This window comes from Arvicanthis niloticus, chromosome 2 (assembly GCF_011762505.2).
Source record: "Arvicanthis niloticus isolate mArvNil1 chromosome 2, mArvNil1.pat.X, whole genome shotgun sequence".
Lineage (NCBI taxonomy): Eukaryota > Metazoa > Chordata > Mammalia > Rodentia > Muridae > Arvicanthis > Arvicanthis niloticus.
Window position 1 is genome coordinate 101,017,852 of NC_047659.1, and position 12,890 is coordinate 101,030,741.

Sequence of the window (12,890 nt, forward strand, 5' to 3'; positions counted from 1 at the left end):
TATATTAATTAATTCTGAAAATTAATATAGTGGCAGTTATTCCTTAACCAGCTAGTTCCACCCCCTAAACAACCACACAGAGACCTATTAACATTTCAAAGCTTAGTCACTCAGCAGAGTCTCTGAAAGTCTGAATTACAGACCTTGTTTTAAAAAGCAAAATTAAGCCCAATCATGGTGGCACTTTCCTTTAATCCCAGCAGAGACATGAGGATGTCTGAAAGTTTGAGCCAGGCTGGTCTACATAGTGAGTTCCAGGACAGCAAGCTACACAGTGAGATCCTGTTTCAAAACAAGTAAATATCATAGGGTAGAGAGATGACTTCACTGGTTGACAACACTCTATAGAAGACCCATTATTGGGTCCCAGCATTCACATGGTGGCTCACAATCATCTGTAACTCCAGTTCTAGGGAATCCAACACCCTCTTTTGGCTTCTACAGATACCCAGGCATGCATGGGTCTGCATTTTTACATGCAGACAAAAACACTTGAATTTATAAAAATAAATGACTTATTTTATAAAGGCCAATGAAACTCTTTAATTTTTTTTCCTTATAAATGAATTTGTTTTGTTGCTAGAAGGGTTTTCTTTTTCTTTCTCTTTTTCTTTTTTCAAGTTCAGTAACTTCCCTAGAATACTAGGGAAGTGTATGTTATTCTGGGTTGCTATTCCCAGCTATATAGGATATACATTCTGAATTTTTAAATTTAGATAATTATATTTTGTTTTTATATTTAAAGAGTAAGTTATTAAATCGTAATTTTTTAAAGATTTATTTATGTATATGAATGCTCTATCTGCATGTACAACTATGTGCCAGAAGAGGGCATCAGATCTCATTACAGATGGTTGTGAGCCACCATGTAGTTGCTGGGCATTGAACTTAGGACCTCTGGAAGAGCAGTCAGTGTTCTTAACTATTGAGCCATCTCTCCAGCCCCCTGAATCATAATTTAAAATTTTTGTTTTGTGGACTAACTAATGTTTTTTCTAAAATTTTTAGTATCTATTTTCATTTATCATTTATTTAAAAATTCTCCTCCTTTCAACTTTTCAGGTGGAGATTGTGATGTCTCTGCTGGGGATGTTTTGTCCCCCTCTGTTTGAAACCATCGCTGCCCTGGAGAATTACCACCCCCGCACCGGGCTGAAGTGGCAGCTGGGCCGCATCTTTGCACTCTTCCTGGGAAACCTCTACACGTTTCTCCTGGCCCTCATGGACGATGTCCACCTTAAGGTAGAGCTCCCACACTCCACCGTGCCTGCTGCCCACGGTGTTCCCTTTTAGAATATAATAACTTTACTGTGCATAATTTCTATTAATTACATGAATGTTGGAAGTTTAAGAAGGAAAATGAAGAAGAGATACTTCCGGAATCTGTAACCCATAGGCAATGGTTGCTACAATTCTTTCCTGCATTTTCTTAGGTTGTCTTCTCCCACATCATCTCTGTATCATTTAGGACTCTCATGTTTGGGATGCAGGTTTTTCTATGTTGCTTTACAGCTGTCATAGCTAGTCAATAACCAAGTAATTGTCCACTGATGTGATGTGTCATGGTTGGCCAAACTGCTCAGCAGTGCTTGTCAGGCGAATATGGGACGCCTGCAAATTAGGCCCTTGGGTACAGCAGGGAATTAGACACAGTCCTGTTCCAAACAGCTTCATGCTCAGGGTCAGGAAACAGACTCATTCAATGCAACACACTGTGAAATATGCTTCAGTGGGGGCGAGTCCAAGGCAGTGAGTTAGAGCACAGGGAGAGCTCAAATCCTCAGCTTGGGGAGTCTCAGTAGATACTGAAAAAGCATCGGGAAGAGCTGGTGCCAACAGGGAATGGCAGGATAGTGGAAAAATAGAGAGGAAGAAAAAGAACAGAGACAGTGGAGAGACAGATGAGTCTTGTCACTCTCCCACCTCATTACTACCTTGTTACTATTCTGCAGGAACTTTTCCCTGAGGTTGCAGAAAGGGTTTGGAAGGTTCTAACAATGCAAGTGACCAGCACTGGTCCACAACCCTTCTAGCCATTTTTGCTTCTAAGAAACTGCTCCGCCCTCCCAGGCCTCATATTTTACTCTGGGGAATAGATACCACTTGACTTTCTCTGAAAGTAGCTGGCCAGTTTCAGATGTCACTGCCTCAGAGGATTCCTCTGTGCTCCCTATCGTCTGAGGTGGGTGCTCCTTGGTCCCAAGGGACAATTCCCACAGCTCAACTCATTTTGTTTTCTGACTGTTCATCTGTTACTTACTAGACTATGAACTTCCTGCGAGAAAACCCTTTTGGTCACTCTTGTGTCACCACTGACTTGTATGTACAGATTAGACCCTGAATTCTCAAAACAAATGGATGGGTGGGTGGGTGGATAGATAAGTGGATGCTAACTTAGGGAAAAAACTTTGTGGAAAAGATCAAGAGACTTTAGCCCATTGTACCCTCTCTTGATAGATTGAAAGCCTGAGAAGTTCTTTTCTAAAAAGATTGTCCAGTGGTAAAGCAGAGGCCAGATGGCAAGGCTAGAGTTAGTTTTACTTGTTCCCATGGAAACAGCTGAACTACCCCCGGTTTCATCCAACCGATTGCCATGTTCTCTTCCAGCTTTCTAATGAGGAGAAAATCAAGAACATCACTCACTGGACCCTGTTTAACTATTACAACTCCTCAGGGGGAAATGAGAGTGTGTCCCAGCCACCACTGCACCCTGCAGATGTGCCCAGAGGTTCTTGCTGGGAGACAGCTGTGGGCATTGTGAGTAGTTATGCTCTCCAAAAGGTGACCCTTGTTCTCGGTTTTTCGTTATCCCTTCTTTGATCTTTCTATTTGGGAAATAATCCTGAAAACTCAAATGTCCATCAAGTAGGTATTTCCTAGTCATCTTGGAAAGTCCAAGATAAATAGTGCAGACCCAGTACATCCTAGAATGTCACATGTATCTGCTGTCTTTAAACTTGTGATAAAGTTGTTATGTGACAAGACTTTTCCTAAGGAGATGTGACACACATGGCTACTTACCCCAGATAGAGTGTTCAGATCAGATCAGAGTATAAATACCACTAAAGTCCAGCTGGTGAACCAATGCGTTTTATGAAGGTCACTTACAGGAATGTCAGTGAGGGTTACTTACAGGAGCAGAAATGAGTCAAAGTCAGATACATCACATCACCAAGGCTCACCCTAGCACGGGTGACAGCTCACAAAGCTGGGAACCTGGAGCCCACTGCACAGCCTGCAAGCAGCTCAAGTTGGAAAATATCCTTTCCATGTGCTTCAGTTGGTCTAAGCCTCCTATGGGCAGTAGCTGGACCTGGGGTCTTCTTTGCAGCTCACTTCCTTTAAGAGTGACTCTCAGCCTCTTTATAGCTTCCTCTTAGTTTAAGGAGCTTCACTGCTGAGTGGAATGTTTCAATCTCCTAAGAAACTGCTACATAACAGAGGTTTATCCGCTCTTTTTCATTTAAAAAAAAAACAAAAACAAACCAAACAAAACTCAACTAGTTACATGTGCTCTATGTAAATGGGGAAAGCCTTGGTTTTCGTTTCTGCTATGTGGGTCTTTGATTTATTTTCTCTATAAATGAAAAAAAAAAATGTTTTGATTAGTAGGGAGTGTTGGCCCAAGTAATTGTTGGTCACATTCAGTTTTAGTGGGGGCAACCAGGGTATCAGAGAAAATGGGAAAAGCAAAAAGTGAGCCTTCAGATCCTAGTAATGATAAGTATGGGGCTCTGGTCATTACTAATAAACCAGGCAATTTGCATACTTGACGGAAAGGCTTCCCAGTAACTCAGCAAGCGTGGTATTACTCCTCGAAGTTCAGATATTATTCTGAAGTTATTTAATTAGTGACTTATAGAACTGAGACTTAAATTACACTTTCTCCAAAGTCTGAGGTCCTTTCTCTACCAGGAAGAATCAGGCCACATGGATGGATTCAGGTGAGTGGGAGAGAGTATTATACAGCTATGATCATTTGAGAGAAGTAGACAAGTTTACATCTGGCCACTTCTATGTTCCTGTGTTCCTCCCTACAGGAGTTTATGAGGCTGACTGTGTCTGACATGCTGGTAACATACCTTACCATCCTGGTCGGGGATTTCCTCCGAGCTTGTTTTGTCCGGTTCATGAATCACTGCTGGTGTTGGGACCTCGAGGCTGGTTTTGTAAGCTCTTCCTCATATATTCTGCACTAAGGTGCTAGTACCACCCTCTGATATTTCTACTCAGATACATTCTTGTGCATTTCATGTCTGAGGATGCTTAAAGCAAGTCGTTGTTCTGTGAAGTGTGTTTAATCATATTTACTTAAGAGTCCTCTTTGCAGTCACCGAAGCAACTCTACCTTTTCCCACTTTGACCTTCATCTAGAAAATGGAGGCGTGGGGGCTGAGGAGATCAGGTTCCATTCATAGCACGTACTTGGTAACTCACAGCTACTCCAATTTCTAGATACCTAACACCCCTTCTGGCCTCCATGGGCATCAGGCACTTGTGTGGTACACAGATATACATGTGGGTAAAACACAGTACACATAAAGTACTACAATAAAGAGTTTTTAAATTTTTTAAAAGAAAATAGAAGCGGTCAGCTTTGGGGAAAGGTAGACTACAGTTTTCAGTGCCAAGCAGAAGGCCAGTGGAGAACAACTTAACTGACCTCTATGAGAAAGGCCAAAATCTTAGGATGCATAAACATTTTAGAAATCTCTGAACAACCATGAACCTGATGCCCTTTTCCTGACTTCTAATTGTGCTTTGAGAAGCCTCTTTGACTCTTATCACCTCCCCGAGAGTCCCTCTTCCCCTACCTACCTGGCCAAGCGCTCATCCCAAGCATATGTCACTTTCTCACTATGGTGACTTTCTATGAACTGCTGGACCCTCGGGCCCCCTGGCTGGCCCGGTGAGCATCTCCTCCACAGCACTGCACTATTCTTCTCAGTAGTCAAGTTGGGAAAAGAAAGTCTCCTTAACTGAGCTTCTGGTGAAAAACTCCACATCTTGATTACTTCTGTAGCCCTCACCCTGGCCTATAGCATGGTGCCTGACACCCACGGGCCACAGCATAGGTTTCTGGCATATGTTTTAAATAATCCTGTTCAGCCCCTCCTCAGCACCAACAAACCTTGTGACCGTGCCTGAGAACAACAGTGAAAGAATGACGACCTAAAAAGTGATGACATCTTTGATGGGAAGACACAGCATTGCTGTCTTCAAATTAACTGCCAACTTCCACAAGATTACAAAGTTATAGTAAAATCTGCTCAGAAATAAGCATGTGAATTATAGGAAAGCACTTTAGAGAGAAACAAAGATCTATACCCACCACTCTAATAGGGTATAATATGAAGCCAGGGTTGGCAGTTGGAAAGATGGTGGTTCAGTGGGTAAGAGCACTTGCTGCAAGCATAAGGACCCACCCCAGTTCAGATTCCAGCGCCCATGTAGAAAGGCAGACAAGGTCACGCGCCCACTGTAACCCCAACACTGTGGATTGCTAGGACTTGCTGACTGCCAGCCTAGCTTCAGGCTCCATGAGAGTGATGAATATGCACACGTGCACACGCAAGCATCACACTCGCATAAACATATGTGCAGAAGAAGAAGCCAGAAGATCAGGAGCTTGAAGCTAGCTTGGGTTATATATTGAGACCTTGTTGCAAAAAGAAAGAATGATGACACTGTAGTAACTAAAGCTGTCACTGGAATAAACGTCCTTGCCAATGCAGCAGAAAGCACAGACACTGATAGAAGCTATGGGGAAAAGCCGTTTATAATGAAGATGTTGTTTCAAGGCAGTAAGGAAAATCCTTATCTAAAAATGAGCCGTAGGGGCTGGAAAGATAGCTCACTGGTTAAGAGCAGTGGCTACTTTTCCAGAGGACCTGGGTTCAATTCCCAGAACCCACATGGTAGCTCACAGCTCTCTGTAACTCCCGTCCCAGGGGATCTGACACTGCTTCTGGCCTCTGAGGCCATCAGGCACACACATGGTGCGCAGACATACATGCAGGCAATATAAATAAACAAAATGGTTTTTAAATTAGTTTTTAAAATAAGCTGTGGATATGGTGGAATGTTTTCTGAGGCTTGAAATTCCTTCCCAAAACAGAGCCAGGCTTCAGCCTGGAGAAGCAGATACAATCACAGTTTGTTGTTGTTGTCATTGTCCAAAGCTTTAGTTTTAATAACTTCCTAACTTTGGGGGCTAAGGAGACAGTCAAGAGCACTGTTGCTCTTGCAGGGAACCTGGGTTCAGTTTCCTACAAGGCAGCTAACAGTGTCCGTTCTAGGGGATTTGATGCCCTCTTCTGGTTTGTTAGGGCACTACAGATATGTGGTATTCAGACAAACACAAAACACCTATACACATAAAATAGAAATTAATTAAAAACTTCAAAACCTTTCCTTAAAAGTTTAAAACAAGGATGGGGATATCAACCATTTGGTGGAATACTTGCCTAGCATGCCACAGGCCCTGGGTTCAATCCCAGCACTGCCCAAGCCAAGTGTACTTACAGGTATATGGTAACATATACATATGATCCCAGTACTTGGGAGGTGTTGGCAAGAGAATCAGAAGCTCTAGCTGTGTAACAAGTTAGAGGGCAGCATGGGCTACACGAACCCTGTCTATAAAAAAAGCAAACAAATGTATGTCAAAATAGAACCCTACTACCAGTTATGATGCTTTAGCCTCAGAGCTTGGGAAGTTGAGACATAAGGATCACCGTAAGTTTGAGGCCAGCCTGAGCTATATAGTGAAACTATTGAAGATTAACAACAATGAAAAAAAAAAACAGTATCCTAAACCTAAGGCAGGTGTTTTGGGGTGAGGTGTCGACTTGTGATAGGATCCAGCTGGTGTCACCTAATGTTTGCTTGTTCAGTCTCCCTCCTTCCCTCTTACCCGCTTGTCCTTCCTTTCCCTCCAGCCCTCATATGCCGAGTTTGATATTAGTGGAAATGTGCTGGGTTTGATCTTCAACCAAGGAATGATCTGGTGAGTTTCCCATTTCATCTGAGGATCATTATAATGTGGGGAGTCAAAGAACTAGAGCCTCCAACTTCATCAGTCCGTGAGCTTGGAGCCACCAGCAAATCACCCCGCCTCTCTCAGCTCCGCTTTTTGATGAAAGCCAGAGAGCAGGACTGGATGAGAAGCGGAACAACTTAGAGGCAACCAGTGTGCTGCAGAGAAAGTAGGAATGGAGAGAGAGGAGCGGGGAGAAAACATGAAGGGAGAAGGAAAGGGGGAAGAGAAAAGTGGGAGGGAAAGAAGGAACTTCCTTCTCCGTAGGCTGTGTGAAGTCTGTAGGAGTGTCTGTAAGCCACACCAGCCAATTGGGCTGCTCCTGGAGGCCAGAGACCATGTGATCTGCTGATGGTTGGCAATGATAAAATCCTAGCCAGGGTCGCAGCTGCGAGTACTCAGAGTTATCTCCCTCTCTTGGGGACTGGATGGCTCCAGCCTGAAGGCAAAACTTGCTTAAACAGGAAGCTCTGCTCTTGGGCCCTTCAGGAAAGTAATTTGACTGCATGCCTCTAATCCACCCATCCCATCGCCTTCTATTAGCCCTCCCTCGCCTTTCCTGCCATCAGGTCAACCATGTATCCTGTTTCTGACCTTTCAGGATGGGCTCCTTCTATGCTCCAGGACTGGTGGGCATCAATGTTCTGCGCCTGTTGACCTCCATGTACTTCCAGTGCTGGGCAGTGATGAGCAGCAATGTGCCCCACGAGCGTGTGTTTAAAGCTTCCCGATCCAACAACTTCTACATGGGCCTGCTGCTGCTGGTGCTCTTCCTCAGCCTCCTGCCCGTGGCCTACACCGTCATGTCTCTCCCACCCTCGTTTGACTGTGGCCCCTTCAGGTGCACTCTTTGTTGCTGGGTATAGTTCTCCTTCTGAGGCAGTCTGCCCACAGGTCCTGGGTCAGAATTTCAGTTCTGGGTTCATGCCAGCCTGTGAGAGGCTATGCAGCTTTAGGCAAACCATTAGACCCATTCAGCCAGTTTTCTGTAAGGACGGAGGTGCTCCATGTGGTAGCAGGCAGCTACTTGTGGCTACTGAGTTCTCAAAATGAAGAACTGGAATTCTCATTCTTTCTCATTTTTTTATTGTATGTAATTTTGATTTTAATAACCATGAATGGCTGACTACCATATTAGATGGTATAAGTATAACCCTTTAATAGTAGATAGTCTGCTATGATTGCCTTAGCACAGGATAAATCATAGAGGATAGTCTAACCTCCACCCAGATGTGAATCAGGAATAGTTTGTCTTGACTGAGACTCTCAAATGGGTCCCATGCTCTGTAGAATTCTGCCAGTACTGAAGGTTGGTTATAAATGAAAGTTCTTTGGGAGACTGAATATAAGGAGTAGGTTGAGCAATGATTGGTCCCTTCTATTATCTTTATAAGTATATGACCCACTAAAAACAAAGCCCTCTACTTCCTAAAAAACAATAGTTCTAAAACTACAGATACTTGAAACATGGTACCCTTTTACCAGGTGTCTTTCTCATTTAGAAATCCTCTATTTGCCCTCCTTGAGAGTCTTACAACAAGCTTTCAAGGATAAACTAGTGTTCCCGTCCTTGCTGAATGCCTATCACAAACTGGAAACAGGGTAAGGCAAGTGAGAAAGGCCATGCATAGTCATGCATGGTTCTGAGTGCAAATGTCTCCTCCAACTGTGCGCTCGCCCACTCTAGGGCCAGCCCCACATGTGGGTGAAGTGGGCTGTGGGGAAGTCTGGTTGTCTCCTTCCAGTTTAAGATAGGCCTGAGGTTGACATACCTAGAGGAAGTATTCACTGAGTGTTCTGTCAGAGCAGGATCCAGTCACACTAGAGTCTGCACAGACGAGAGAAGGTAGCAGTCAGGGTATAAAGCTGTGGGAGACCAGAGATGCCAGACTGAGGGAACAACCACGTGAGAGAAGATTCAGTTGGCTTCTTTAAGGGCCTGGGTACAGGTGCTGCCACCACTTTCTTACCCTGCTCACCTGTGCCAAGAAAGATGACTTCTTGACCTGTGTTGCACCTGTTCCTTGACATTTGTGTCCCTTTTTGCTGGCCTGTGTCATGCCTCTTCTTTATGTGTACTTTTTACCACATCTGCTTTCCTGGGTGTCCCTGACAACCTCTGTCAGATCATAGGAAAAGAGACCTAACCTAAAACTCATGGAAGAAACATGGTTACAATCTACAGAGCTGAGCTAACAAAGGCCAACTTCTCAGTGGGGGTTTTGCTAGAGTTCTCAGCCGAAATGCATTCCTTTGGGTGCATGTGTTTCTCTCTCTCTCTCTCTCTCTCTCTCTCTCTCTCTCTCTCTCTCTCTTTCTTTCTCACTTATATCCTTTATACCTATCATGTGTTCCTTGCTGGGCATGATGGCCACTGTCAATAAGCCAGCACTTGGAAGGCTAAGGTGGAGAAGCCTGAGTTTAAATTCAAACGTATCACAAAAAAAAAAAAAAAAAAAAAACAGACAAAACATGTGCCTTTTCCTTGTTCTCCCAAAGGCCAAAAGGTCCAAGAGGAGATGGTGTTTTCTTCCATTCTCATTGTTGTGCTCTGTCTGGAAGAAAACAACTGTCTTGTGGTTGATGTTCAAAGTAGAGAGCTGCCTCACAGACATTCAGTTGCACAGGGAAGCAGCTATGGTTTGGACCACACTAAATGCCTCAGGGTCCTGGCAGGCAACACAGATGATTCAGATTATACACAGCATACACTCACAAACGAGAGCTGGCGAGTCATGGCCTTTGGAACAAATCCAAAACACCATCTGGTTTTGTAAATCAAGCTTTACTGGCGCACAGCCATGTTGATGTGCTTACACATACTCCATGGGTGCCTCTTCGTTACAGCAGCAGGGCTGAGTAGTTGACATGGAAGCCACCCTCACGACATAGCTAACAGTGGAACTGTTTGGGGCTCTGCAGGAGAATCATCTGATGTCAGAGCATATCTGAGAGCCAGCTCTCTCACTGACCAGTTTTGAGCTCTGCACAGGTTCTTTTCCTAAAAGATAGAAATGCTAGTGGCATTCAGCTCATAGGGTTGTTTTGAAGATCTAATATGGTGTTATTTAGAGGACCATGTTGGTCTTTAGTAAGAATATCAGTGACCCTGTTAAGCTGGAGCTCTGCTCAAGTCAAGGACAGTTGGTGTTCACCTCAGCCGGCTGTCACCATGAAAAACATGGCCCATTACTATAGACTTTTCAGATCCTCATAAAAATCTGAACATCTATTTGAAACCAGATCTTCTTTCAAGTAAAAAGTCACTTAAACTTTGAAAACATTCTACATGTTTTCACACGTCTGTGGACAAGGACTCCATCTTGGCCAGTATTTGATCTGCTTCCTTCCAAGCAGCTCATAGGTATCTGTTGTGCACATATCTAGGTGTGTGACTCAGGGACACAATAAGGGGGAAGTTAGGAGTGTTTGCCTATGGGCTCGGGCTTTCCCTGCTGCCAGCAAACCAAGACTTTGGCCATCTGCAACAGATTTAGGTCAGTGTATAATATTTGGGATTCTGAGGCATGCTGCTCACTTTTATCTGAACAGCAACATGACACATTCATGTCTGTTTCAATTTCTTAACTCATGAAATCACTTATTTTTGAGAGAGGAGTAAAGGCAATCCTACAGCATATGGAATTTGAGAAAGGGCTGCAGTGTTGGTCACAGGAGAGAAATGCTGCCCATGGATCTCCAAACCCTTTGTCTGTGTTTGCAGCTCAGGTTTTTTTGTTGTTGTTGTTTTTCAAGACAGGGTTTCTCTGTGTAGTCCTGGCTGTCCTGGAACTCACTCTGTAGACCAGGCTGGCCTCGAACTCAGAAATCCGCCTGCCTCTGCCTCCCAAGTGCTGGGATTAAAGGCGTGTGCCACCACCGCCCAGCACAGCTCAGGTCTTATTTGTTTTCTTTTGCTTGAAGGGAGACTGATGGCCCTTCCCTCCCTTCCTCCCTCCCTCCCCCACCCCCTCTCTCTGGATTTGTTGAAATTTCACCAGCAGTGATGTGGAGGTAGCCAGGGTATTCTGAAAGCCTGGTGTGTGACAGTTGCTGATGAGGGACACAAGGCGCTTATAGCACCACTGTCACGTGGGAGGCACTATACTAAGCATCGGTTAACTTTCTGTAAGGAGCCTGATAGTGTATATTTTACACTTTGTAAGTTACTAGGGCTTGAACATTCGTTGCCTCTGAAACTAATGTTGAAATCCAGCTGCCATTATGTTGATTTGAGAAAATCCTGAACTTTAGAAGGTGATGAAGGAATTAAATGGCAGTAGGGTCATCCTCTCATGACATTGGTTGTGAGCAAGTTCTTACTCATGGTGTTGTATAATATTTAATCCCAATCTGGGTTTCTACCTTGCCTTTAACCATTTAGTTCCTGAGTAAAAGACACACATACAAGCTTTATATTTACGAAAAGCCTTAATCAGCACAAGAGCTGGGCAGATATCTATCCTCTATGCTATCATGTCTGTTTCCCAGTCAATAAGCCCATTATATAATTTGCCATGTTTCATCTGGGCTGCTCTTAACTCCAATTAGCCAACCCCCATGGCTGCTATTTCATAATTCACCTAACCCATGAAGGCTTCCTCCTCTATTCCTTCTTCTCCCCCTCATGGTTCTCCTCTGACCCCAAGCCTGGGAACCCTAAACCCTGCCCATGTCTCTTCTGCCCAGCTATTAGCTGTTGGCATCTTTATTCACCAATCAGAAATAACTTGGGGGCAAGGCCACTTAGTGTTACTTGAGTCTAGTGTGGACTCTGGTCTCTGGGACAACCAGGTCTTGGGGGCCTGCACTTAGCATTCCAGTTAATAGCGACAGTAAACATCATGGGCCTGGATTAGTTAATGTAAGAGTAAGCTGTTTTAAATCAAGTCTGTCCCTGTGTTGCCTCTTCTTAATGCATCTGCTTCTGCCTTAATTTTTTTTTCTTTTATTGGATATTTTTTTATTTATTTACATTTCACATGTTATCCCCTTTCCTAGTTTCCCCTCCAGAAACCCCCCCCCTTCTATGAAAGTGCCACCCACCCACTCCCATCCCCACCCTGGCATTCCCCTACACTGGGGCATCAGCTTTCACAGGACCAAGGGACTCTCCTCCCACTGATGCCCAAAAAGGCTATCCTCTGCTACATATGCAGCTGGAGCCATGGGTCCCTCCATGTGTACTCTTTGGTTGGTGGTTTAGTCCCTGGGGTCTCTGGAGGATCTGGTTGGTTGATATTGTTGTAAGATGGATCCCCAGGTGGGGCAGTCTCTAAATGGCCTTTCCTTCGGTCTCTGCTACACACTTTGTCTCCATATTTCCTTTCTTGAGTATTTTGTTCCCCATTCTAAGAAGAACTGAAGCATCTACACTTTTGTCTTCCTTCTTCTTGAAGGAAGGTCTTCCAACTTCATGTGGTCTGTGAATTGTATCTAGGGTATTCAGAGCTTTGGGGCTAATATCCACTTGTCAGTGACTACATACCATGTGTGTTCTTTTGTGACTGGGTTACCTCACTCAGGATAACATTTTCTAGTTCCATCTATTTACCTAAAAATTTCATGAAGTCATTGTTTTTAATAGCTGAGTAGTACTCCATTGTGTAAATGCACCACATTTTCTGTATCCATTCCTCTGTAGAAGGATATCTGGGTTTCCAGATTCTGGCTATTATAAATAAGGCTACTATGAACATAGTGGAGCATGTGTCCTTATCACATGTTAAAGCATCTTTTGTGTATATACCCAAGAGTGGTATAGCTGGGTCTTCTGGCAGAACCATTTCCAATTTTCTGAGGAACCACCAGACTGATTTCCAGAGTGGTTGTACCAGCTTGCAATCCCACC

At 44.0% G+C, this 12,890-nt stretch overlaps 1 protein-coding gene across 1 annotated transcript in view; it reads left to right on the top strand.

Moving 5' to 3' along the window:
* Positions 1–12,890, top strand: part of Tmc2 (transmembrane channel like 2) — a 60,680-nt gene that overhangs the window by 35,821 nt on the left and 11,969 nt on the right. Inside the window, exons 11-15 of the mRNA XM_034495440.2 lie at positions 1,063–1,242; positions 2,608–2,757; positions 4,041–4,169; positions 6,942–7,009; positions 7,641–7,880. Of these exons, the coding sequence (XP_034351331.1) occupies positions 1,063–1,242; positions 2,608–2,757; positions 4,041–4,169; positions 6,942–7,009; positions 7,641–7,880 (767 nt within the window). The remainder of the gene's footprint in view (positions 1–1,062; positions 1,243–2,607; positions 2,758–4,040; positions 4,170–6,941; positions 7,010–7,640; positions 7,881–12,890) is intronic.